Here is a 27,355-nt window from a genome sequence, read left to right as displayed (position 1 = left end):
ATCAGTCTTTTTCTAATGAATGGAGTAAATGGAGAACAAAAGCTTGTAAAATGTGAAAATAATACATCCCCCCTCTCTTTGTTCATGACGTCGGAAAACCCGGCATAGGTGGTTGGGGATGATTCCATTATGAAAGTCAGGGGTTAAGTAATAAAATATATTATTGAAATAAAACATAGAACACGTCTAGACGAAAAGAAACACCTTTTTGTGTCATATTTAATTGACAAAATATGACAAGAATGGCTTCTTTTAAGTTTTAATATCGAAAACCAAAATTGAACATATCCCAGTTGACACTGCGCTCCCCTATGTGCTTGACTAGTGGTAGAGTCCAGCGTACCCTGGTTTCCGCGCGAAAAGCCGGCCCGCGCGCCGTAGCAGCATATAGAATCCATAAGAAGCGTCCTCGGGTGAAAGCGCCTCGTTTTTAAAGGATATTGCTTTTATTTTATGTTCCCTTTTCTTTATTTTCTTTCTGTTTTTTTTTTAGAACAGAAACGCTTCGGGATTCTCCTGTTTGTAAAACAAACCAAATTCAAACTTGAAATGCCAGCTAAGACATCACTATCCCTCCCAGAGGACGTCAAAAAACGGTAGCTAGTTAACGATTTATTTTCTTGCCGCTGAGGTTTATGATTAATACATCAGGTGTATTCTTTCACTAACCGAAGGGAGGGGGCTTTTATCTTTTCTTTCTTTTTTTAATGGAATCTCCAGAGTCTAAATTCATCCCTTGCAGTTCCTGCGCCTTTTCGTTGTTGTACTTATCCTGCAGTTTGTTCTGTTTTTATGTTGTATCGCCTTTACTCGACACTCGGTTTTGGCGCCGCTGAGAAGTACTGTTTGTGTTTGTGAACGCGGGTCGCTTTTGGACAACGCCTCGTACGGGATAATATGGCACCACACACCTGGGCGGTTCGGATCCCGACCTGTCGGCTCCACTCGGGCGGTGTGTAGTGTCGTGCTGGGAGAAGTAAGCGTGTTTTGAGCGCGCCGGGGGATTTCGGAAGTGGGTGGTGTAGACGGCTGGATTTGGCGCGAAAGGACCGTGTCTTTTCCATGCCCGTGCCGTGGCCGTTACCGTAGTAAAAACGGCGGCGCGTCTCTGCGCCGCGGCCGGTGTCGAGCTGGCGTGCGGGGCGCCGTGAACAGTGCCGTTGTCATGAGAACGCGGGTGCCGAACGCCGGCACTGTGCACAACTTCCACAAGTTCTCCGGCAGCAGCAGCAGCCCCCGGCCTGCGTCCCAAAGCCCTGCCAGTGTGTTCACTAAAGCAGCGCGTTTATTCCGCGCAGTGGAGCACGCTAGTGCCCCGTTTGTACGGAAAAGAAACCGGCGGTTCTGTTTTTCAGAACCTGTCGGATTTTGTTTTATCTCCTGCAGTAAGTTTGAGTGTTTGGGTTTTTTTTTTTGGGGGGGTGGCACAAGCTTGGCCTTCTTGCATTGCGGGCTGTAGCCCGTGGCTGTACAGTACGTGTGCAGCAGGGCAGGTCCGAGTATTTTGTTTTCCCACGCAGGTCACCGCAGACCGAGTCACACTCTGAGCCACAACTTTCTTGCTTTTTCATTCCTGTCTGATCGTGTTCCTCCTGGATTTTAGCGGGCTACATTGCACTTCCTGCTGTTCAACTGCGACTGCTATCTGTAAAACATTAAAAGACGAGAAAGTGTGTGTGAGTGAGGTGGGGGCACTTATGATGTTTTAGAGGAACTGTTGAGGTGAACGGGACGTCAACACTCCACCTGGATTTTGGTTCCGCCTGCAGTCGAATCTGAGATCCAGAGAACTCTGAAAATAGTGTTTATCTTGGCTCTGCTGGTGTGCTTCTGCCCCGAGGGAGTGAGTCCTGTGGTCTCCAGCATGATGGTTTAGCTTCACAGAGATAACTCTGCTGAGAGGGGGCTCTCTCTTGCCTCACGACGCTTTTACTGGTATTGTACTGCCCCCAGTAGTTACCCTCTTCTTCGTTTCCTCTTTTACAGGCTTCAAGTTTTGGATACAGATGGAGATGGTCTTACAGATGAGGTAAGTGCATTTTGCCGTGTGTGTGTTTGAAATCTAACCCAAATCATTGATGGTGCATTTGGAGCATTTTCAGATCGCCTCGAGATGCTAAACTAGCCCAGTTTTGTTACCATGCCGTGAATCTGATTTCGGTTTAGTCCGACTGCTCTGCTGCAGGGCCACAGGTCTCATCTAGGAGATGGCTGCAGTGTTATTTTTAGTGTTATCCCTCGGCTGCAGTTTCCTCCTCGACACCCGAGAATCACCCACGTCGACATTGCTGACCCTACTGGTGTCCTTACAGCATGGACGCGGGTGTGGGCTACATCCCCTTCGCTGGCAGCGCCGTTGTGTTTTCAGAGTTTTCCCCCACCCTCTCTTCCGAGCAGGAGCGCGTGAGGGAGACGCTGAGTCTGGTGCTTGGCTACCTGAAGGCAGATGCCCAGAATCAGCTCAACAACCTTGAGTCCAAGCTGAAGAAAGAGGAGCTTTCGGTGGTAAATCCGTTTATCCCATTTCGCCATCTGTTTTATTGCACTTGCAAAAATCGAGTGGGTCAGCTGGCAAACCCAGGAGAACCTTGGAAGGTGTTTGCTGGTGAAGGAGGAGGGATGAATGTGGCCCTGAATTTTGTCTCTTGAGGACAGGAGTTTCCCCATCGCTGTTCTGTGATTGACACGAGCCTTTACGTCATTTGTCTGAAGTATGTTTAACTGGGTTGTTGTTTCTCTTATGGAAGCTTATGAATATAATTTAGGTTGAAAAGGTTTAAAGAATAGCAAGACTGTAGCTGTTGATGCACGCTGAGGATTGTATGCATTGTGTGGCTGGGCTTATTGTTTGCAAGGTGTTTTGGGGTTCCTAGGCTGTGGCTGGTTTCTGGTTCTGTCAGGCTTGTTTCGGATTTAAGGCTGTTTTAGTGTGGAGGTCTGGAATAAAAAATCGGATGCATGTCACACCAGCTGTGGTTCCAGGCGAATGTGCTTGTTAACAGCCAGGTGGTCCAAAACCTCATGGATGCAGCACAGCCACCCCCAAATCCCCATCCTCTCGGTGCATCCCCCTGAGCCAGAAAAGGTGTCTTTCACAAGTCCGGGGGTTGATGGGAAACGCAAACACTGAGGTATCCTGCCAAAGAAGAGTCAGACTGTTGGATTCTAAAGGAAGCTACGTGGGCTTCTCCCTTTTGTTGGATAAAGCCTTTGAATAGGGATTTTTTTTTAATCATAATTTTCCAGCAACCAGAGTCAGCATCTGAGGATTATTTTACTGAGCCCGTTTAGGATCAGAGTGTCTGAAACTCCAGATATTACATTTAGTACTAGATGGGGGTGACTAACATTACAGTCCCAGATGCAGTGTAATATTTGGGCTGATCCAATGTATATTTGACCGTGTGTGATTTTTTTTAAAAGAATTTCAGTAAGGGCAAGGAAAGTGTCAGTTTAGAATCACTCAATCCCATTTCAAGCTATACATCAAGGGGAGAGAAAAAATGTGCACGTGTTTATGCCTACAGTAGCAGTACACAAGTCTCCTATACGCTCATTAGGGCACCAAGAGACTAATTTGAATGCATGTGCAACTTCTATTTTCTGTCCTTAACTGAAGGTGGGGCTTCAGACTTCATGCCTGCATTGTGATGTGACCAAATCATGTTTTGGTGTATTTGAAGGTGAAATTAAAAGCGGAGTTTGGCTGGCTGTGGAGGAAGACAGTGTTTTGACTCATCGCTCACAGCTGGTTGTTTCTCTCTGTGACACGCCAGAATGCATGTGTACAAGCGTCTCTCGTCCTCGTCTTAGTGAAAGGAATCTTTTCAGTCTTTGGAGGCAAAGACCTAATAGTTTCACACCAGCACCTGTTTTTTTTTATGTTGTTGTTGTTGTTGTGCTGAACTGAGTTTTCGTTTTCAAATTCTGTTTGAGCACGCTGTGAGCTCAGAATAGCTGTGCAGATCTCAGTTGAAATGACAAGCCGGAGGGTAGGGCCTGGTGTGCAGGGCTGAATCCCTGCCTCACCCTGTGGTGGTTCTGTGTCTGTGTGTGCTGCTGCAGGAGGGGTATCTGTCTAAAGTCAAGGCCCTGCTTGGCCGGGAGCTGTGCCTGGAGAACGGCAGTTCGGAGCTCAACGGCCAGGCCAACGGCTGCGCGGAGAACGGGGCGCACGGTGCCAGCGATGAAGACTGCGGCCCGAGGAACGGGCAGGGTGCAGAGGGCACTGTGGAGGCTCGGGAAGAGGAAGGGCTCAAGTCGCCCAGCACTGGCAAGCCCAGGGGGGGCAGAAGGAGCAAGACTGAAGGGGACACTAAGAGTAAGAAGCTTTGCCTGGCATGAGGGATACTGGGGAGGCCTTACAAATGTTTGAAACCAAGTCTTTCCAGCAGTGGAGCCATAGTTGTGAAGTGTATGGTTATTTTGTGTTAAAAAAAAAAACCTTTCATACTCTACGTAAGCATAAGTCCTGAAGTATTAAGGGGGTGGATTCCTAACTGTGTGCTGTATACAAACCCCTTTTATAATCAGAGCAGTTGAGCCCCATCAGTCGTTAGTCACAGCTGGTGTGGTTTTACTTTCCTTTCTGTTGCTTTCCCACTGGGGCTGTTCCCTGTGACACACTTGTTGGTCAGATAAACTTCCTGGCCCGGGGCTGCCAGGTGAGAGTGGGAAATGTTGGTGCACACTTGCAATAAGGAAGCAGGGGGGAGGAGGATAAGGAATTCTGAACCTGGAAGAATGCTTCACCAGATGTAGGTTTGCTACAGGCTAGCCTGACCTGGGCATTTCAGTACCTTGTTCCAATCATGTTGGATTTTTTTTCTTTCAGAATCTTTCTCCAGTTCCAGGGTCACCAGGAATTCTGTCAAGCAGCCCACAATCTTGTCCATGTTTGCGAAAAGGTAACCCCTTTTTATATTCTTCTCAGCTTACATCCCTGGGTCTCTTGTTCAATTTATTTAGCGTTCTTGAAAGTGTAAGCGCTATTGTGTAGCCTCTGCTGAGTTACGTTTCTTAAAATGTTTTGGTGAGTTGAGTCACTTGATGGCTAGCTGTTTGTTTGCTGTTGCAGCTCAAGCAAGCGCAAGTCAGACGAAGTGAATGGAGAGGAGGTGGCCCCGGTTACAGAAGAGGGAGTAACGGATGATGAAGAGAAGGTTGGTTTTTAAAAATGCCATTTCATGCATGGCCGACCTGCGGTGGAACATTGCAAGTTGTGTCCTGCTGTCATGTCCGTTTGGTTGCTTGGGATTTTCAGCTTTGTTTATTAGTATTTTTACAGTTTTGTTGTCTTTGAGTTTATTTCTTTGTTTTGCTTCTTGACTGTTTTATTATGGTGACCATGCATGCCAAGTTTTTGCAGGCAATGTTACAGCAAGCACTTCTCCCCCTTTTTTTTTAGGCACAAGATGAGAAAAGATTAAAAGTGGAGTCGGAGGAAAAGTAAGAATTTTTCTAATGGTCTTTTTTGCATTGCAAAGTTTTTAGATTTGCATTGGTCCAGTAACATTTTTTTTTTCTTTGACTAGGACTGACACTAAAGCTTCTGTTCAGAAGAATCCTGTGCCGCCAGCTAAGGTGAGATGTAAATGTGTCTTGTTTAACTGGGCCACTTTAAGGATTTTCAATCCCTATCAATATTTTTGTTTTCATTCCTTTTCTTCCAATTCATGGTTGTGGGGACGTCAGAGCCGCTCCTGGCAATCAACAGGCGTGAGGCAGGGTTTACCCTGGACGGGGTGCCAGTCCATTGCAGATACAAAGACGGACAAAAGCGCGCACACTCTATTCAGGTGGCACCCCAGGAAATGAACCCAGAGACAGAGCACTGCGAGACAGCAACACTAACCACTACACCATCGTGCTAGCCCTCTTTCCTCTTTTTTTTTACTCATTTTGCCTTCGTGAACGTAATCCTTTTTTAATTCAAATGGCCCTGTGGTTGTGTGTGGTAGTTGATAACATTCCTGGTTTATAAGAGGCAGCACCTTTTTGTGTTTAAAATTTGGAGTGCTCATCGGGAGAGGTCTTGTGTTCCTGTTTCAGACTCCACCTCCCAAGTGTCCAGACTGCAGGCAGTACCTGGACGACCCGGACCTCAAGTTTTTCCAGGGAGATCCTGATGATGCTGTGAGTACTTCCTTGGCAGGCTTCAGATTCCCGTTTGATGTTTAAGATAAAGCGATGCTACAACAGTCATACTGTATGCAGACGCCCCCCCCCCCCAGTCTACCATACATAACACAACGGTTGCAAATTAGATAAGACTTGGCCTCCTGTTGCTTTTTTGGTTGTTAATAGTTAATTAATGCAGGAATCTCATCCAGCTGTTACTTGAAAGTCATTTTGATGTGATTGAGTAGTTACTGTAGTCCTCCCACCACCCCCCATCCTGTGGGTTGTGGTTCACTATTGACTTTGAAGACCATTGTGTTGATTTCTCAAGTACCTTTAAAGATTTTTGATGCTTGCGTCAAATTCCTTTGTAGTCTTCTTTTTTTCAGGACTACAAGGAAAAAAATATTTTTGCCTGCTGGAGCAAGACACTCATTAAATCCTAGGACTGTACCTGGTTACACTTTGCACTGACACCAGAGTGATTTTTTTGTAGCTTAAATAGAAGTAGTTCATGTACTCTATCTTTGCTTGAAAGAGATGTCTACACTATTACAGCAGTTGAAGCATAGCCAAGTGTTTTCTCCTGGGCCTACAATGTTTTTTTCTCTTTGTTAAGTGTAAAATAACTACCGTTTCAGTTCACCCTACAGGACACTTATGAAGCTCAATGATGCAGTTCAGCTTTCTTGAACCTGTACTTTGTCAGCATCTCTGATTACGTTAAATTGAGTGTTAATGTCTGGATCCTTGGCTTCCATTTAATTGAGGGATTAATCATGGTGGAATAAGAAATCTTACTTGATCTCCAGAATCCATTATGAAGATCCCAGTGGTGATGTGGAAATTCAGGGTTTAGTTCTGAATATAAATGCACCTTGAGCATGGTGGTAGATGTCGAACTGTATTCTGTATAACTGCACTGCAGCTAGATGAGCCGGAAATGCTGACAGACGAGCGCCTTTCCTTGTTTGATGCGAATGAAGATGGGTTTGAGAGTTATGAAGATCTGCCTCAGCATAAAATCACCAATTTCAGGTAAAAACTAGTCTTTTTTTTCTTAAATGCGAGTGGAAAACGATGTGTTTAAACCTTTAGCTTTGAGGTTGTGCTCTGCTCTTTGTCTTGTAGCATTTATGACAAGAAAGGCCATCTCTGCCCCTTCGACTCGGGTCTGATTGAGAAGAATGTGGAGCTGTACTTCAGCTGTGCTGTAAAACCTATCTATGATGACAACCCCTGCATGGATGGTATGTGCTTCAATGCTAGGGACTGAAATCCCATAAGACCCCTCTTCTCCAGCTTCAGTTATAAAAATCATTGCATGGTTTGTGTACCTCTCTTGACATACTCCTGCCAATAATGGAGGGCTAGCATGCGTCTTCAACCACAGTGGAAAACTGCTTTATGTTAGATACATTGGTAGTTTTCAGATCTCTGCAGAACTGCTTAATGTAAGAAATTCTAAAGGTTAAGAAAGCTTCCTCCATTTGGCCCATGTAGACTATTTGGAAGTTAGTAGTTACTTGATCCGAGGATCTCATCCATTGATTTTCTGAAAGAAACCAGGTTATGAGCTTCAACAATGTGGATGGGTAACTTGTTCTATACCCCCACAACCCCTTGCATAAAGGAGTGCCTCCTGTTCTCGGTTTTAAATGCACTCTTTTCACATAGCTTCCTCTTGTGTCCTCTGGTTTATGGTTCACTGTAGATTCTGAGAAAGTCCCCTGGGTTGGCTGTGTTAATGCCTTCGAGTATTTTGAATTCTTGTGTGAGGTCCCCTTGGTTTTCTCTGTATTGTGCTTTTTTTTTGTTAGGATGACTTTTATCCTGTGTCTTGAAGCTAGGTGTTGTGCTTTAGCACTTCATGCCGTAGCACAAATTGCTCTTCTTTTGTAAGCAGTTAACAGTGCAGGTTTCAGTTCTCAACGTCACGAATGGCGTTCGGCCTCCAAATCTAAAGCTCGTTTTTCCTCCTGCTCTTGTTCAAGGGGGTGTTCCTGCCAAGAAACTTGGTCCCATCAATGCCTGGTGGATAACTGGCTTTGATGGCGGCGAAAAGGCTCTGATTGGGTTCACTACAGGTAAGTGATGAGAGATTTAGAGTAGCAGGACATCTGTCTTGCCAGTTACGCAGCCTTTTACAAGTTTGGTGAAGTGTATAAGATCTGTAGTTTGTTTGGTGATGCACTAATTCGGTCCAAGTAACTTCTGAAAGTTTCTAATGTTAATCTACCTTGATATTGGAGTTTGGGGCGGGGGCAGGGTCAGTTGTGTTTTCCTGTTCAAATCAACTTTTGTTTCTCCATTTTAATTAAATGAAAACTGGCATTTGCCCTTCCTCCTCTAGTAGTCCTTGTTAAAAAAAAATCTCAAGACCAGTGCTTTTGAAGTGGCTTTTGGTTTGGTTATACGCTTTACTACTTTCCAAACAATTTGTAACATTTGGGGTTTCAGTTAGGAATGTGACTTGCTTTAAAATGCTTCAGCATGGAAGCTTACTGTTAAAGGGGCTTCTCTAGGTTTCCCCAAAAGCTGGTGCTTCCTGTAAGTTCTTACTCATCTTACTCCTTTGATGCCTTTAATTGCTCCCTTTCTGTTGGCCTCCAAGGAATTGTAGTGAAAGTGAGGTCCTTGAGCCTGTTCACTGCTGGTTGCTTCCTGTAATCCCCTTTTCTCGGCAGCGTTTGCGGATTACATCCTGATGGACCCCAGTGAGGAGTACGCTCCCATCTTCGCTCTGATGCAGGAGAAGATCTACATGAGCAAGATTGTGGTGGAGTTTCTGCAGAAGAATCCCGAGGCCACTTATGAAGACCTCCTCAACAAAATCGAGGTGATTAACTGCTCCCCATGCTGTACATTTTTTCAGCAGGTTTAAAGATTTTAGCATAAGCAAAGTGTCTGCTGCCTTGTGGTTTAACTGAATAACTGAGCAATGGACAACTGAGACAAAAGTGGCTGAAAGCTGCCTTCTGCAGCTACAGCAGTATTTGTTTCCACAGCACTGATTTAACTTGGGTATCTGAAAGTGACACAGTGATGCAAAATTTAAGCATTGACCCTCTCTTAATGTAACGACAGTCAGAATTTGTTAGCTTACAGGTCATACTATGCTGCAGAAGCAAGAGGAACTGCACTTGGCAGCCATTCTGTTTTTGGGGTCAGGAATTTGCTTTCCTGCAACCAGTGACCTGGGAGTTTTTCAACACACCCCAAAGAGCAGTATTCAACCAAATTTCCTTCCAGTGAAGGAAGTCTGATACTTTGTGCAGTTGGAGACAGAAAATCCAACAAACCTCATATTTGTTTGTATGACCTTGCCTTATTGGCATCTTCACCTTTTTCCTGTCACACTGATTCAGTCTTTATTGGATGGTACTGAGTAAGATTAACTGACTTTAGGTAGGAGGCAATGCATCACTGCCATTTTACGCATGGTCTTGAGTCTCTATTTTTCACAACACTTTTGGCTCCCTGCAGCTGTTAAACTGTTCTGCTGGGGATGTCTCACATCCTGTTTTGTTCCATGATTCAGTTTTGAAACCTTCTCCCCACTCTGCTCCCTTCTCCTCTTGTAAATTAACTCTAACTTCAGCATGTGCTAAAAAAAGTAGTCTTTTTTTGCGCCGGGTTCTAGTTCTTCAGTTTCAGCCTCAAAATAGTGATGCCAGAAATCTTTTTTGCATAGACATGCTGATGCCGCATTTTTTCTGTGATTGTTAATCCAACTGGACGTTTTTATGCTCCTAACTTTTTTTTTAAACCTAATATCCCAGCTCAGTGTTTTTGGTAATGTTTTTTTAATGTTTTATAGCTTTTAATCTATGCTTTAGACCTGGAAAGACTTCTCTTTGTTATAAGAGGTTGGGCATCCAGTTAAAACCCGAGGGTGTTTGTATGTCTGGAATTTTTTGACTCCCAGTGTCAGCTCCTTTAGTGAATTTCAGATTCTTCAGGACTCTTTCACATGAATACTCATCACGCACAGCAAAGAGATGTGATTTGGTTGCAGTATCTCTTAGCCATGTGAAGATGCCGTCGTATTTATTGCATCGCGAATCTCAATTTTCAAAACGTATGATAAACGTGCACTTCTCATTACCCAGAATCCCTCTGGAGTCACCGGTGTTATGTGGTGTGAGCAAAGCACTTTGACTCTGTGTTTTCTACTTTTGAAAGAGCAGCTCTGTGCTGGATCTTCTGCAAAATGGTCTGTGGTTTAAAACAAACCAGACATCTGACTCTTACTGGCAAGTGATGAAGGAAAGGACAGAGGCGTCCTAATGGAAATGCCAACAAGAAGGCTTAGTCAGGGGTATCACAGATCACATTACTGCCGAGAGCCATTTTGCAGCCACTCCCTTGGAAAGGTTTGTCAAATGCCTACACTTTTTAATGGTTCACGTTTGACCTATTCCTGTGCAGACCACAGTGCCCCCTGCTGGCTTGAACTTCAACCGCTTTACAGAGGACACTCTGCTGCGGCACGCCCAGTTCGTGGTAGAGCAGGTCGAGAGCTATGACGAGGCCGGAGACTCAGACGAGCAGCCCATCATTGTTACCCCCTGCATGAGGGATCTCATCAAACTGGCTGGCGTCACGCTGGGCAAAAGGTAAGGCTGCCCCCTGCACAGCTTTTGGACACTTAGTTAGGGGGTGTGTGGGCTGGAATTGCTAAGCCTTGGCTTACCCATTTTTCAAATGCTTGTGCAATATTTGCATAATTATTTTAATGAGCTTGTGGATAACTAACTTTGTGAAAAATCTGAAATGCTTTTGTAATTTTGTCACTTGGTCTGTCCCAGTGTTTCATTTTTTGCAAAAATGCATTCAGCTATGAGTTTTGACTTTTGAGGGATTTGCAGAATTTCGTATGGCATTCTGTACAATCCCCCTTAGAATGGTAAGCTTGCTTTTACATGGGTGAAATGCTTCTAGTGATAGGAAACCAATCACTAGAGTGACCAATGTTTAAACCTACCAGCACAGCTATAATGAATTAAGACATGCAAAAGTTTTGCATGTAGCACGAGCATTCAATCATCCCCTCTCCTGTTTTGAAAGTTGCACGTGAGCTGTTGTGACTAAGTTGTAGCTCAAGGTAACTTTCATGTTGGGGAAAATTTATAACAGTGATGCATGTTTCTTAAGAAACACAGAGAAAACAACTAGCAAAAGATTTTTCATTTCAATTTAGAAAGAAATTAACAGGTATTAGCTTAAACAGTTGGAAGCCCGTAGATTGTAGTAGCAATGCAACTTTTTTTTACTTTGTTGCAGAAATTATAATGCACTGCACTCACAACCCCTGTTTGTATGCTTTTTTCCCCCCTAGTAGAGAACCCTGCCAGATGTTGCGAACCATTGCGTATACTAGTCCTTGGAATCTGTTACGGATTCAAAGTTTGTTGTGAAATCTAAGTGAATAAGTGGTGTAGACTAAACTGGTGGATTTTGGCTTGTGGCCTTTGTGAATCATGTTAGAAACAAAAGCTTGTGCTGTTAATAAAAAGGAAGATTATCAAAAGTGTAGAATTGTAAAACGAGGGATATTGTTAAGACTATACAGCGTAAGAAAATCCATTTAGAATGTGGTGTACAGTTTTGGTCATTGCATTACCCAATATATTGTCCTTGACATGAATAAACGTCCTTCTCTGACAGGCTAAACTCTTTTCAGTTTTGAACAGAGAATACTAAAAGGATGTGACTCAAGTTTCCTGAATTCTCAAAAGTATTGACTGTCATCCCATTGGAGGACTTTGTAACCAACTGTGAAACATGAACCTTGAGACACGAGTGGAAACTATGTAGAAGTGCATTTAAAATTGAAAACAGGAGGTACTTGTTTACCCAAAGGGCTGTGGGAGTGTTGGCAAAGCTGCCCAGTCATGTTGAAGCCAATACCCCAGCTTTCTTCAAGAATCACCTGCTTAGTAAAATTAGCAGGTCAGTTAGTAATAGTAGCCGAGCTAGCTAAGGTGCCAAAGTAGCCCTTCTTACTTGCCACTTCATAATATGAAATACAAATAAAGAGGACTCCTAATTATGATCCCAAGCTCCAATATTGTAATGTAGTATTTCCAAAGCAGAGCTGACTTTGGAGGATTGTAAGGGAGGTGTAGCTAATACCTTAGCTGGATCTTTTAAGTCTCAGACCCTAGGGAGTGACTGCCACCAGGGTGCCGCATGGCGTTGTAAATGTTCTCATGAAAACAATCGTCTTTGTGCTTTGGCTTTCACTGTAAGTTAATATTTCTTTGGTTTTCCTTATGCAGCATGCTATTGTACTGGTAGGTATAATTTTGTCTGTTTTCCCTGCTGTTTTTTTTGTTTTCTTTAGAAATTGTGATGTAATGTCTCAAAGCCTTTATTTGTCCTGGTAAAAATTTAATGACGTATATAAAAGTAGCTCTTCCGCCTCTGAATCCTAATGTTGTGCAAGCAAGTTGTACTTCTTGGGGAGGGGAAGCAATACAAAGCCCTTCTGTTTGTGTCTGTGTTTACTGTTTAGTAGTTCAGCAATGTAGATGCAGAGCTGCAATTGCATGCTGTACCCTTGGCATGTTGGAACAGATGTTGTTTGGCATGAATGCTGCTTTTTGTGTATAGAAGATTCTTCCTCTGTCCCCGAGCTGTCATGTTGCAAAAAACAATCATACTCATCCTCTGACCACCAACTGGAAGAGAGCACTTTGCATGTGCACCTACAGGGATATATACATCCGTCTGGCGTTATTTTTAAATGGCTTCTTGTGTGTGTGGCTTGTGTTCGGTAATATGGTCTTATTGGGTAATGCTATTTTTGGGGCAGATTAGCGCCGAGCTGTACGGAGAGAAATTAGTTGGTGAAGCATAGTTCTGCACACACCTGAGTGAACTGTGCTTTGCCATGGGGCTTGTGTGGCTGATAATTTCCCCTTTACCTGTCTTCTCCCACATGCTGCAATTTCGCAAGTCCAATGAGAGGAAACCTTGGGGTGGAAGTCAGGGGATTCTACACATTGTAATAGGGCCTTGAAAAAGCCATAGGCAGACTCTATCCTTTTCTAACAAATTTACAGTAACTGAAAGCACCTGTACTTTTTATCTCATTTAATCCCTCTTTTTTTTTCCTTCCACTTGTGTGGATGCGCTTGCCCTGGAAGTAAAAACGGCTTTATGTGGATTTTCCGCAGGCGCGCTGCGAGGAGGCAGGCCATCCGCCACCCTACCAAGATCGAGAAAGATAACAAGGGCCCCACAAAAGCCACCACCACCAAGCTGGTGTACCAGATCTTCGACACCTTCTTCTCGGACCAGATCGACCAGAACGACAAGGAGAGCTCTGCCAAGCGCCGGCGCTGTGGGGTGTGCGAGGTGAGAACACGGGGGACTGCAGCTGTGTGCCAGGGTCACACTACATCCATGCATTCCTTTAGAGAGGAGTGGGATTTCCCAGTTTTCCTGTTCTTTCCTTCTGGAACACTGCATTTTTCAAAGGACATTGATGCAAATGAGAGTCCAAAGAATTGAATCGTCTGTTACACACTTAAGTCTCATTCAGCTGACCATTGAAGAGACGAGCTTCATTCCACCACCTGTGTTAAGAATAAATTGCTGACAATAAATAGGCAGCCAAAGCACTCAAGTTTTCCTTGAGTTTTTTTTATTTCACTTCTGCTTTTAACTGGTTTTGAATTCTTTCACTTAGCATAGTGTTATACAATGTTTTCAATTAAGCTAGGATTATAGAGTTATTTTGTTTTTGCCAGTGAGAAGAGGGGAGTTCTAGTTTGTCTTTAACTCTGTGTTCTTTGGCACAGGTTTGCCAGGCTCCTGACTGTGGGAAGTGCACAGCGTGCCAGGATATGATTAAATTTGGGGGAAGTGGACGCAGCAAGCAGGCCTGTTTAAAGAGAAGGTGAGGCTGCTTCACTCTGGCTTTTTTTCTTTGCTTTGTTTTTCCCCATTGCATGGTGCCAGCGAGCCAGCTGCAAAATTCTAACCAACTCATTCCTCTTGATCTCGGTGGTTGGCTTCTTGGCCACAAATCCCCAGCATCTCATTGCTTTTCCCCCCTTCCTCATGCCAAAATCATGTTGTCTTAGGATACGAAACAGCCTGTTCCCAATAGACAGACAAGTGTCATCTGTGTATAGCAGGCAGAGCCCAGTCTAAGTCCTGGAGGGCTGGTGTGTCTATGGGATTTCAGTATAACTTGGCAGTTAGTGAGCTAAAGCAGTTTGTTACTGGCTTAACTGGACCAAATCTCCCACCTCTTCTGTTTTTTTAAGAAGCCTGCAGACACACAAGCCCTCAAGACCCCTGAGGTTACAGAAACAGATTGAAGTAGTTCCTTAAATGGTGGGTGTTTAGCTGCATTGTGCTTAGTTCCTTTCAGACTTTAGAAGATGATAATGAACAGCTTGTACTCCCTTGGAGAGGTGCAGGGGATGTGTACGTGGGGATCATTGCTCTGTAGGGCTTTAAAGACGCAGTTGAATGGACATGTCTGCTAGGTGCCCGAACCTGGCGGTGAGGGAAGCGGAGGATGATGAGAACATAGACGAGGACGATGTCCTGCCTGTGCAGACCACGCCCAAGAAGATGTCTCAGGCCAAAAAGAAGAAGCAGAGCAAGAGCAAGCTGTCCTGGGTGGGGGAGCCCGTCAAGGTAAAGTGCTGCAGCACCTCGCCGCATGCACCCGTTAGCTAAAAGGCTATGCTGCCTTGCCAGCCCCATTATGCTGTAGAGGAAGGATAGTGCCGGCTTGAAGGAGCTGTGTGTTCTAGGTATGGCCGTTTGCAGAGACTCATCCCATGCTTACCTTGGCAACACTCAGATGATTATCCCACCGCGTGAGGGATCCTGGTCGGTATTGGCTCCTGACCTGCCCTGACATGGGCCAAGGATGTTGGGTTCCTCAGTACAGAAAACTGGAGTTACAGGGTGGCTCAACTGATGAACATCTTCTTACATGTTCTTTGCTCTTTTAATACTGGTACCTCCAGACATTTTGTAAAAAAAAAAAATTTAAAACCTGTTTGGATCTCTCCGTGATTTTTTTTTCTGCTCACTTCATATCTAATGGAGAGAGAGCGCTATGTGAGAACTAATACTAATGTAGTCTGTGAATTTGAGACTTCTGAGATACCACTGTCTTTTCATGCTGTTTCTACAGACTTTTTTTCCCCACAGTTAAAATCTCCGGTGGATTCTTCCTAACTCCACTTTATTTTTTTGTGTTCTCTAGACGGTGGGTAAGAAGGATTACTACATGAAAGTCAGTGTGGAAGATGAAATTCTGCAGGTTGGGGATTGTGTGTCTGTGAGTCCAGACGACCCTTCAAAACCCCTCTATCTGGCCAGGTTTGTACCAGGTGTTCGAAGAGCCATTAACGTTCTACTGCTCGGATTCACATTGATGCTTCTTTAACTGTGGAGGGCCTTATCTGTAGCCCTGCAGCTGCTTCAACGGCCGCCAAACCTGCCCTCCATCAGAATTAACAAATTCCAAACCATCCTTCATCCTTCATTTGTTGACTATACCTTAGTACACTTTAGGGCTTTGATTTGTAATTTCTGGTGAACTGCCTTGGTGTGTTTTGGAGACTGGAAAATTTGGAGATGTGGCACTTTCTACAGTATACTAATTCATCTATTTTTTTTTAATTGCTCTGTTATATTCCATATTTCTTCCATCCACTCTGCTTCCATTTAATTTTGAGATGATACCTCTTCTTTCATGTAATGACGTGTGCTTTGTAAATGTACAGATCACATGGTAAGGAACCACAGTGCCAACATACTCTGCCAACACGGTCCTGCTAAATAGTATAATCCTGGTTCTTCCTACAGGAAACAAATTCATTTTAAAGTTAATGAAAAGCTTACTGCACATTATTATAATGCATATTTGGTGAAGCTGCATAATCCAATCATGAGGTAGCTGTAATCATATTGACTGTGTATTTTCAACCAAAACTGCAAAAACACGTTAAAGAGTATCATAGATGTTGAGCAAACTTTGCTTTTAAATATTGCATTTTGTATATGCCAGTCTGCAACACAAGAACATTTAGGTACTTTTTCTGAAGTTTTGTACAATTGTACAGTTAGACTGGTTGTCTCTGTGAGTTCTAGTGCAGTAAAAGCCTTCAGAGACAGGCAAAGTCATGTCCTGTTCTTCCAAAAGGCTGAAGTGTTTTGCCTCCAAAATGACAGGCCTATACTTATTTGTGCACAAGTCTGGAAAATATCCTGAATGAACTCTGGTCATCCTAAGGCATTTAATTTTAACACCACTGAAGTTGTGTAGGTGAAGTTTTCACAGACGTTAGTTAAGGTACAACTTCATATGCAGCCAGTTTTCAAATTTTAAAGAGGACACTAAGGCCCCTTCTGTGCTTCCCATTGCTCTGAATGGATACGGTAATACCTTCTTGTCCCCCTGCCTCTCTCCACCAGGATCACAGCCTTGTGGGAGGACAACAACGGGAAGATGTTCCATGCTCATTGGTTCTGCCGTGGGACAGACACTGTGCTGGGGGAGTCCTCTGACCCCCTGGAGCTCTTCCTCGTGGATGAGTGCGAGGACATGCAGCTGTCCTACGTCAAGGGAAAAGTCAACGTCATGTACAAAGCGCCATCCAACAACTGGTTCATGGAGGTAAGAGGGGAGATAACTTGGTCACTGGCTTTTTCCTTTAGGCTAGGCCTGGTTCCGTGATCTCTGTTTTTTTCCCACACCACTTCCTCGTATCTGAGCACTAGGTTTATGCAGTTTGACCTCTGTTGTGATGTACAGGAGTAGAGACACTGATGGGAAGAATGATGTTTTTGCTGGTGGTGCTGCAAGCTTACAGGTGCCTGTCCCAGGCAAAGGGCCCTTTTGGCCATCGCAACCCAGCCTGATCATGGCAGTGGTCAGCCAGCAGCATGCCTCTGCCTGGGCGGTCCTGGTCACAGTTGGCTTCCAAGATGGGCCATAGTCAGGTTCAGTGTTTAGTAGTAATAACGTCCTGTAGTGGCTCCTCAAGTAAAAGGCTCAACTCCACGTACTGTGGAAATATGATTTTGTAATCGGCTCTGGGTAGATGGGTGTCTTGCCTCTTTAAACTTGAGTGAGTGTGGAGTCTGATACTGCAGTCTGATACTTTAGGCATTGTCACAGATGATAACCAAGAAAAATAGTCTCCACTACTCCCAAAAACCTATTCTGAAAGTGGAAAGATCAGATCTATGTAAATACAAACACGAGCAGAATGTAAAAATTGAAGAAATGTCAGCAAGGTAATGCCGTACTTTAAAATATGGGGTCCAGTGATCAAATATGTAAGAAGGTTTTTGTACAGATTAGCAGAGCAGTGACTATTACGACTGTCCTTATTTTGGGCGGAGTGAGAAACATGCTTGTGGACTTTTTTTCCCCCCAAAATCAACAAGTAGTACAGCAGGCTTCACCTATTCGTTGCAGGGAGGGATGGACAGCGAAATTAAAGTGATCGATGACGATGGGAAGAGCTTCTTCTACCAGCTGTGGTACAACCCTGAATATGCGCGCTTCGAGACTCCTCCCAAAGTCAGCCCAGCCGAGGACTGCGAGATCATGTGAGTGCGGCTGAGGGCAAAGTGGGAGTTGAAAGACGCACATCAAACAGCACGTTCTGTACATAACAGCACCCTTATAGCCATGTTGCCTTCATTTGTTTCTGCTCATCTAGTTTTAGGTAGGTTTTTCAATGCATGAAAAACATTGGATGCAAAATGCAGTTTGTATTGTCCCCTTGATAAGCCAAGAACCCAGTTGTTCTTGCACACATTTCGTGCTTAGTGGCTTTCCCTTTACTGTATCCAAACTGTCACAACCAAGGGGATTGTGTGATTAACATGGATTCTCTTGATCTAAATTCTCTTAATGTACTTTGTCCAATCATTCTTTATTGCTTCCCCACACTGTCTAGTTAACCATAATAAATCAAGGCTCCCAGATCTTTTTCTTTTTGCTGCTTTCTAGTTCCAACATTTGCTTAAATGACATTAAGATGGAAAATGCCTCAATACCAGTTTGCGGGTGTTGATGCCCCTGTACTGGATTGTGCTCTCACCCCCGTGCACTGTTCTCTCTCTCAGGTTCTGTGACAGCTGTACTCGGACGAAGGAACTTATGGAGCAGGAGATTCCCCGGGTGCTGGAGCCGCTTTCTGAGGACCACGATTCCAAAGTCTTCTACGGCCTGGCCTGCCTGAGGGGGGAGCAGTACAAAGTAGGGGATGGGGTCTACATGCTACCAGAGGCCTTCTCCTTCAGGTATGGGGGGGGGCAGAGATTGAGAACAGGATTGTTCTGTGTTCTGATTGTGAATAGGATAAAATACATAGCAGGGTGTACCTATATTCTGTACACTTTAGGTTGCAGTCCCTAAAGTTTGGGACACTTAAATGGCCACAGATGTCCTTGTGCTGATCTGTTGGATTCTGTTTGGGCGTTGAATTGAATAACTGGGGGTCTTATCTCCTGTGACATGCACACAAATGTCTCATTCCAGTGTGAAGTCCGCCAGTCCAGTGAAGCGACCACACAGGAAGGACGACGTGGATGAGGAGCTGTACCCCGAATATTACAGGAAGTCCTCGGACTACATCAAGGGCAGCAACCTGGACGCCCCCGAGCCCTTCAGGGTGGGCCGCATCAAGGAGATTTTCTGCCTGAAGCGCAGCAACGGCAAGCCCAACGAGACCGAGATCAAACTGCGCCTGTACAAGTTCTACAGGTAACGAGATAACAGGACAGCTTTGTAACAATCAGTAAGGCTGGGGAGGGCTAGGCGTTGTGAAATGAGAAGCAGCGAGGGGGGGAAGGGAATGTTAAAGTGCTGCTGGACTAATGGACAGTGTGCATATGAGGGATTTAACAAGCGTTCTCTGAAAGTAATGGAAAGGCTTCTGAAAAAGTTTCACCCAAAGCCCATGGGAAAAAATAAAACTTGCCAAAAATCTGTACTTGATCAAAGACCAGTTAAGCTTGCATTTTGCATTGGAAATTTTTCCCTTTCACAACTTGCCAGTGTAACCTCTTAGACGAAAGCATTAGTCATTTTGTTCTGTTTTTTTAAAAACAGAATCATGTCATGTTCCAGATGACAAACAATAGGAACTGTGCCTTGCTAAGAGCATCCCAGCTTTGCAATGGTTTCCCTTTCCAAGACTTGGATGAACATGGCAGTCTCTTTGTCTTCATTTGTACTTCTCATCTATCCCTTCCCCCCTTCTCTAGGCCGGAAAACACTCACAAAGGGCCCAAAGCAGGGTACCACACTGACATCAACATGCTGTACTGGAGTGACGAGGAGGTGACTGTGGACTGCAAGGACGTGCAGGGGCGCTGCACTGTGGAGTATGGGGAAGACCTGATAGAGTCCGTGCAGGAATACTCCAGCGCGGGCCCCGACAGGTTCTACTTCCTGGAGGTAACGACCCTCTCGTTGTTCCTCTGGAACTCTGGGACTGTGCGCTTCTGCTTTTATTTGGGTTCTTGGTGTGATTCCTGCTGCCGCGTGAGTGGATCCAATGGCTGGGGAGATTTTGCTTTTTATCTCTTGGTCTATAAAGTGCTTTGTTTTTTCTTTTTGATGCACATCACGCTCTAAAAGGCTGTCAGTTAAAATTGTCACACTGCAACAGGAGGAGCTTTGAGAAAATTATGACCTCATGTTGAATCTTCCTCTTGCAGGCGTACAACTCCAAGACCAAGAGCTTTGAAGACCCTCCGAACCACGCCCGCAGTGCTTCACACAAAGGGAAGGGGAAGGGAAAAGGCAAAGGTACGGGATTTATTGGAATGAAAGCATACGATTCCTTTTACTTCAGTCCTAGAATATTTTTTGTGAAATGTTACTTCTGGCCTTTACAAATATTTTCTTCATGTAGAAGTCCAGGCCGGTTTTATGCTCAAAACTTAGCTGCTTTCCTCCAGTTCCATACTGGGTGTTTTTTTTGTGTGGGTTAGTAATCAAGCAGATGTGCGCTGACTGAGCCTTGCGAACACCCCTGAGTGTTTTACCTCTGGCAACAGGGCTTTGCGCTAACCTGCCATTTTTTTAGCTGCGATCCAACTGGATTGTAACAGCTGAGCTGCTGCTGATTAAAATTTTCTTTTAATGCCTTCCCATCGCCATTTACCTTTCTATGTAAGCTTCAGTATGCCAGTAAGAGGAATTGACAGTTGTCTCAGCCATGTTTGAAAGCAATATCCCCTGTATCCACACAGCATGACTCGGACTGGAACTCAAGCTACCCTTGCAATGAGCACCTGAAAATATTACTTGTCAACTGCATTGAAAGCAAAATGGCACAACAAAAGATTTAGTTTGTACAATTTTGTGTTTGGCCAAGAGCTGTAAGCCTCGCTGCATCACTGTGTCACTGTTCACATGCGCGCTGTTCTCCAGGGAAAGGCAAGGGAAAATCCTCTTCCTCCACGGTTCAGGAGCAGCTGGATCAGGAGCCCCAGGATCTGAAGCCCCACAAGCTGCGTACCCTGGATGTCTTCTCTGGGTGTGGTGGGCTTTCTGAGGGCTTCCACCAGGCCGGTAAGTCCAGGATTCATGTGCCTCTTCCATCTGCATCGATGAGTGTCTGCAGCTGAGCCTGACGCCTCTCTCTGCTCTTCTCTCCGTCCCCTGACCCAGGGGTTGCGGAGACACTGTGGGCCATCGAGATGTGGGACCCCGCGGCTCAGGCTTTCCGCCTGAACAACCCGGGCACCACCGTCTTCACGGAGGACTGCAACGTCCTGCTGAAGCTGGTCATGTCTGGGGAGAAGACCAACTCCCTGGGGCAGAAGCTCCCTCAGAAAGGGGATGTGGAGATGCTGTGTGGAGGTCCCCCCTGCCAGGGCTTCAGTGGCATGAACCGCTTCAACTCCCGCACCTACTCCAAATTCAAGAACTCCCTGGTGGTCTCCTATCTCAGGTCCGCAGCTTCGATTTTTCATTGTTCCTAATGCGTTGGAGGGGAAGGATTCTTTTATACCTCTATTCTTACAGGTGCATGGGAGGGAAAAAAACTTCCTAAAAGTATTGTACCATTAAATAAAACTATAGTTATACCTTCATTTTTATTACGTAATAGTGAAAAGGAGCTGAGCTGCTCTTTAAGGTGGAAGCTATTGGGTTGCTAACCCGTAACTAAGTTTTAAGAGTTTTCATGCTTGGAAAGCTAACACTAAAACTTAATGTTGGGATTTTCATTTGCCGTATTTGGGAGATTGTGTGCCACTTAAATGTAATTTTTGGTTAATTACGTCTACTGGTCTGTGACTCATTGGTCCTTCGTACTGTTTTAGCTACTGCGACTACTACCGGCCCAAGTTCTTCCTGCTGGAGAACGTCCGGAACTTCGTGTCCTTCAAGCGCTCCATGGTGCTGAAGCTCACGCTGCGCTGTTTGGTGCGGATGGGGTACCAGTGCACCTTCGGAGTGCTGCAGGTGAGTAGCACTGGCTTTCTGTACTGTGCCTACGCTCTTCAGAAGCACACATGTGAACAGATCCCCTTGCCAACCTTGCATTTTCCTTGTTTTCATGAGAGGGAGGCGAAGGGAAACTTGGAACGGTATCTCAATTGGTTAAAAACAGTAACACTGGAGGATTTCATTTCATTTTTTTCCACTTGGCTTAACACTGGGTATCCATTTCAATCACTGGTTGTTAAGTAAAGAAACTAAATAGATTTTAAGCTCCTCAGTTTTACATCAGTTCTCTACTAGGCCAGGCATGAGAAACAATTGTTGTGCTGCAGGCGGTCTGGCCATCTTCCCAAAGCAGTTGTGAACCCCAAAGATTAAGGGCATTTAGCAACACAATACAAAATGCTGAGCTGTGGCTTTCTGTCAGTGAGCACATGCTGTAAGTGAATCAAAACATGGAAAAGATTCACTGTTGAATGCACAAGGATTTTACCCAGATGTTGCAAACAACCATTCAATTTGGTATTAGTCTAGTGTAAATGTGCTATTAAAAGCTGCGAATGTCTGGCCTTGGACCAATTATCTCTCTCCCTGCCAGTACATCAGTTCATGGTCAGTGTCTCTTGCACGCTGTGTACGCAGGCAGGGCAGTACGGAGTGGCACAGACCCGCAGGAGAGCCATCATCCTGGCTGCCGCCCCTGGGGAGAAGCTGCCCAAATACCCAGAGCCTCTGCATGTGTTTGCCCCCCGTGCCTGCTCTCTGAGCGTGGTGGTGGATGAGAAGCGATACGTCAGCAACATCACAAGGTAACTGTGCTGAGAGGAAGCAAGAAAACTGAAGTTTCCGGTCCCAATGTGTCCTGTAAAACAAGCCCTGACAGGGAAAAAACTCACAGGACTAAATTGCAGTCTTGGTAAACATTACAAAGCCACTTGCAAATATGGTCATTTACAGCCCTGTGTAAACTGGGATAATGACAGTACTCTTTCCATAGGTTAATTAGGCTAAATTATTTCCACAGGGTGAACAGCGGGATCTATAGGACTATCACAGTTCGGGACACCATGTCTGACCTCCCTGAGGTCAGGAATGGGGCATCTGCACTGGAGATCTCCTACAATGGGGAACCCCAGTCCTGGTTCCAGAGACAGATCCGAGGCTCACAGTACCAGCCTATCCTCCGAGACCAGATCTGCAAGGTGCGACTCCAGTTTCATCCCCATCTTCCTCGGCTTATTACTAATCCCCTAATGTTAGGAGGGTTACAAGAGGAGACTGTTTGATAATAGATCATCCTTCCTCTGAAGTTTTTGTCATTTTCCTGGAATACTTTAGGATATAACTTTGCTCATAGGTTATGTACAGACTGGGGAAGCAAAATTGAATTACAGTTTTTCCCATGATAGCTGGATTACTTTGATTTTTGATCCAGTATAGCCCAATGATAAATTAGGTCTTCACCCACACTTTCTGTACACCGAAGCAAATTTAAAGTCGCTTCAGTTTGAATGTCGACCCCAGATTTGAATGATTGCCGTCAGTATGACGTCAGGGGAAGTGGCTCGTCATTTAATGAGAAGCAGGGGGTTAATGTCTGGATTTAGAAATACTTAAGATAACCCTCCTCCTCCCTTGCCCCTTTCAGGACATGAGCGCACTGGTGGCGGCCAGAATGAGGCACATCCCCCTGGCACCAGGCTCAGACTGGCGTGACCTCCCCAACATCGAGGTGCGCCTGAGTGACGGCACCACTACCAAGAAGCTGCGCTATACGCACTCGGACAAGAAGAACGGGCGAAGCAGCTCTGGGGCGCTGAGGGGTGTCTGCACCTGTGCAGAAGGTAAGGGGTCAGCAACCTCAGGAAAGCAGCCAGTGTTGGAGTCTTTGCCGGTGTGTTCAGCCACCGGAGCTGGTCACTGCTGACTTTGGCCACAAGCACCACCACGTGCTTATACAAAATAAGTTGGGCAACTTCCTGACCCTTCCAGTCCATAATAGGGTTGGCCACCCTGGCGCTACACTTGTCCTAGAGAAAAACTGCTGCATTGTACAGATCTAAATCCCTTTCTGAGTACATTTCAAACCACCAGCATCTTGTAGCTCTAATGGACCATTATGTTTTGCACATGGGGAAAAAATAGTTAATGGATGACTGTGAAAAACTGCTTTTTATAAACTTGTAATTTAAACCTGTTTCTTTTTAAACAATACCCAATGATATTTCATGTAGTAAGTTGTTACACCAGCACAAGACTTGTATTGTTCACATTGGCGCTGATCCCGGCGATGTGCTGTTTGCTCTTTGTGTTGGAACTTGTGTGGAAAGTCTTGGCCTGTGGTTGAATTGTGGCTCTTCCTGATCTCAGGCAAGCCCTGTGACCCAGCTGACAGACAGTTCAACACCTTGATTCCCTGGTGTTTGCCACACACTGGGAACAGACACAACCACTGGGCCGGGCTGTACGGCAGGCTGGAGTGGGATGGCTTCTTCAGCACTACAGTCACCAATCCTGAGCCCATGGGCAAGCAGGTAAGCCGCCCTTCACTGGAGCACTGCGTCCTCCTCCTGTAAATGTTTGTCATTTTGCTTCTTGCTTTAAAGGGTAAATTATTCTCATGTTTCAGGGTTAGAAAGAATCGGCATTGATGAGTGCATTTCAAACTGCAATAAGTGCAGTAAAATGTACATGGTGTCTTGTAAAACCTCCAATTTACTTCACAAAATAGATTAAATTTCCAGGTATGAGGAGTGCAGTGTTGTGATTCCAAACAAGGTGGCAGAACTTCCTGTGACATGTTGTGGCACTATTACACTGTAAACAAGCAGGCTTGTGAGTCTTTTAATCCCCTTTAAGAAAGCTTGGATGGAATGCCAGAACACATACTGTTATTAATTGTATATGGAGTAGAATGTTGTACTGTGTTAAGTGTACTGCATTGCTATTCGCCAAAGCTGTCAATTTGCATTAAAATTTACATTCAGTAAACTGATCTCTGACACTGAGTGGGAGGGTTCATTTTTTCAGCTTGGGGTAGTTGTACTGTGTTGGACTGATCTTCTCTTCTGCTCTGGTTTGCAGGGTCGTGTTCTCCACCCAGAGCAGCACAGGGTGGTCAGCGTGAGGGAGTGTGCCAGGTCTCAGGGCTTTCCTGACACATACAGGTTATTTGGCAACATCCTTGACAAGCACAGACAGGTAAGGGGCATGTGAAACAAGTTCATGAGGGCCCCAGTGAAGCAGGTTTTATAACCTGTAACTCAAGACTTAGAATATAATTGATTGGATTAACAAGCGATTTGTGAGATTAAATTATGGCTCATTTGGAACAAATTGCATGCCAATTAAGGAAATGCTGGTTCTTGTGAACAGTAACGTGAGCATAGCAGTCCTTTAGAAATGGGTTCCTTAGGGTGACCTATAAAATGAATTGATTTGAGGCTCCCCAGGTCCAGGGCTAGTGATCTTGAGTCTTAAACCTTTGCAGTGAGTCTTATTATCTTGGCATTGTGAAGTAACACAAGTTTGTATTTCTAAACCAGAGGCCTCCAGCTCATTTTCTGGAGAGTCCTAGTCCTTCATGTTTTACAGTGATAGAAAAGGGTGTTAATCTGTACCCCTTTAGTTCACCTCCATAAATTAGTAGCTTGGTCAAAATAAAAAGCCCTATGATCTGTAGCTCTGCAAGTCTAATCATTTAGTTGCTGTCAACATTTGCAGAAAATGTAGCTCACTAAACTTGCTTGTGTTCTGTCTATCCTGTGTCTTTGTGCTAGTTTGCATCCATTGTGGGGGCTGTGGCTAATTGTCTGTAAAACACTTAACCTTAAGTGAAGAACTATTTGATGCCGAAATGTGTAAGCAGAAAGCAGCAGCTCAGGTCAGCCTTGTTGATCTGCAGGTGGGGAATGCAGTACCGCCACCTCTTGCCAAAGCCATTGGCCTGGAGATCAGGAAGTGTGTGCTGGGGAAGATGAAGGAGGATTCCTCAGGTAAATCATCTGGGTTTTTCAGTTATACAAAATATTTACCACTTAAGGTCCTCGCATGTTTCTGATACCTTGCATGATCAATTTTCTTCTTGCTTCTAAATTCTTCCCTGGGAATTGACTTATTGCGAGTGCCTTACACAAGCAGTATTGAGAGGATGGGGATACCACCAGATGATGGGGTCACAGTCTGCTAGTGGCATAATCCAGGCTTGATCTTGCTGTCTCTGTTTTGTAGATCTGAGCCAGCATGTTAATTGTCTGGGTCGATTAGAAGCCCCTGAATTGAGTTTAATTTCTTCTCATCACACTGGATTTAAATATAGGGGCTTTTTCAGAGGACTTGTCCTGCTGTCCATATAATTTAGCTTTCATGGAAAATTTACTTTTATGAGTTGATTAAAAGGTTTGAATCAAAATGAATGTATCAGGACAGTTGAAAACAACAGGAGGAATTTGACCCAGCTAGCCTGTTAGCTACCAACTTCTAATTTATCTGAGGATACCATCCAGCCCATTCTTTAAAGAAGCCTCGGTATCGGCTTCAACAACGTGGCTGGGCAGCATGTTCCACACTCCCACAACCCTTTGTGTACAGTGTCTCCTGTTCTCTTTAAATGCACCCACATAGCAAATGTTTTTTACTGCTGATTGTAATGGTTTTTCTTAATAATTCTGTATTTTACTTTCCTCTTCCTTTTTCAACAGAGAATGTGAAACAGGAGAAGATGGAAATATCAGACTAGCCATGTGCTCTGGACTACAAACGGCTGCCTCTAAATGGGGTTTCATGTAATGATGTAATGCTCTGAAATTACCCCCCCCCCCCCCTCCACCCTCGCATATCAATGAACAGTGAGAGATCGCTGACATGCGTGTAATTTTACAGAGAAAATGTGCAGTGCCATTTTGTGTATTTTTTTTAATGTGATTTTAACCGTGTATTTGCAACAGTCCCCTTCTTGCAAGTGGGAAAAATTGTATGTAGTTTTTATATGTTGTAATATTTCAAATAAAGCTCTTATTAAATGGTAATTTTTGGCTGTGGTTAAAACTTCTGGGGACCTTACCATAAAGTCATTTAAAAAGTTGATAATGTATTTAGCAGTGTTATTGCTTTTTAATACCCATTTAACTTGGCCAAAACATCAAAAAAGGCCTTATGGATCTTAGTTGGGTAAAATGTGATGTCTTTTGTCCATTTTTTTGTTTTAGAAGAGACCACATAATAAGATTCCATTTTGGCTGAGAATTAGTCTGAATGATCCTTTATTCTGAAATTGAATAGAGAAATACATTAAGATGTTTATATTGAGTTAGACCAGGACTACTCAGTGTATATCCTTTACAATATGCTCCAATTCAGTGTTTTTGGTTTTCAATTAATGTGACCCTTTTAAATGAGTATAGGGTGGATTATACTGAACTCCTGTAATAGATGAGAAGGAACACTAAGTACCACAAAATTAAGTATAAACCACATGCATGACAAAAGTCCTGAACTAGCTTTAATAGGTTTTGTACTAAATCAGAGTGCATATTTGAGATGAGTGGATAAAATGCTGAGTTTTGACTTCTATTCAGATTGAAGAAGAGATTATATTGCAAGGAGGCAACAGTGGGTTCATGTGAAATAAGGTACTAGAACCCTTTCTTGGAGCAGTACAGAGTAAATGCACTATACACTATATATATGGATGGAAAAAAGAAACGCAACATTTTCTGGAATAAGAATAATATAGTTATAGCTTATGTACTTTCACATAAAAAAAGTTCTCAATTTGCTTTA

General features: G+C 44.3%; 1 protein-coding gene across 1 annotated transcript; it reads left to right on the top strand.

Moving 5' to 3' along the window:
- The first annotated feature begins 325 nt into the window (after positions 1–325).
- Positions 326–26,601, top strand: dnmt1 (DNA methyltransferase 1). The gene is made up of 34 exons (XM_088933035.1): positions 326–596; positions 1,987–2,029; positions 2,398–2,505; positions 4,066–4,321; positions 4,835–4,907; positions 5,078–5,162; positions 5,408–5,448; positions 5,535–5,583; positions 6,052–6,135; positions 7,049–7,158; positions 7,252–7,370; positions 8,115–8,207; positions 8,808–8,959; positions 10,552–10,739; positions 13,305–13,485; positions 13,932–14,029; positions 14,628–14,781; positions 15,362–15,477; positions 16,576–16,777; positions 17,585–17,718; positions 18,241–18,417; positions 18,656–18,880; positions 19,384–19,576; positions 19,840–19,930; positions 20,558–20,698; positions 20,798–21,080; positions 21,454–21,595; positions 22,217–22,383; positions 22,599–22,776; positions 23,223–23,418; positions 23,945–24,108; positions 24,659–24,775; positions 25,479–25,569; positions 26,275–26,601. The coding sequence occupies exons 1-34, from the start codon at positions 454–456 to the stop codon at positions 26,310–26,312; spliced, it is 4,632 nt and encodes a 1,543-aa protein (XP_088789161.1). The 5' UTR covers positions 326–453; the 3' UTR covers positions 26,313–26,601.
- The last annotated feature ends 754 nt before the right edge of the window (positions 26,602–27,355 follow it).

This window comes from Atractosteus spatula, chromosome 14 (assembly GCF_055471065.1).
Source record: "Atractosteus spatula isolate fAtrSpa1 chromosome 14, fAtrSpa1.hap1, whole genome shotgun sequence".
Taxonomy (NCBI): domain Eukaryota; kingdom Metazoa; phylum Chordata; class Actinopteri; order Semionotiformes; family Lepisosteidae; genus Atractosteus; species Atractosteus spatula.
Note: the sequence above shows the minus strand (reverse complement) of the source record. Positions and strands in the feature narration are given on the sequence as shown.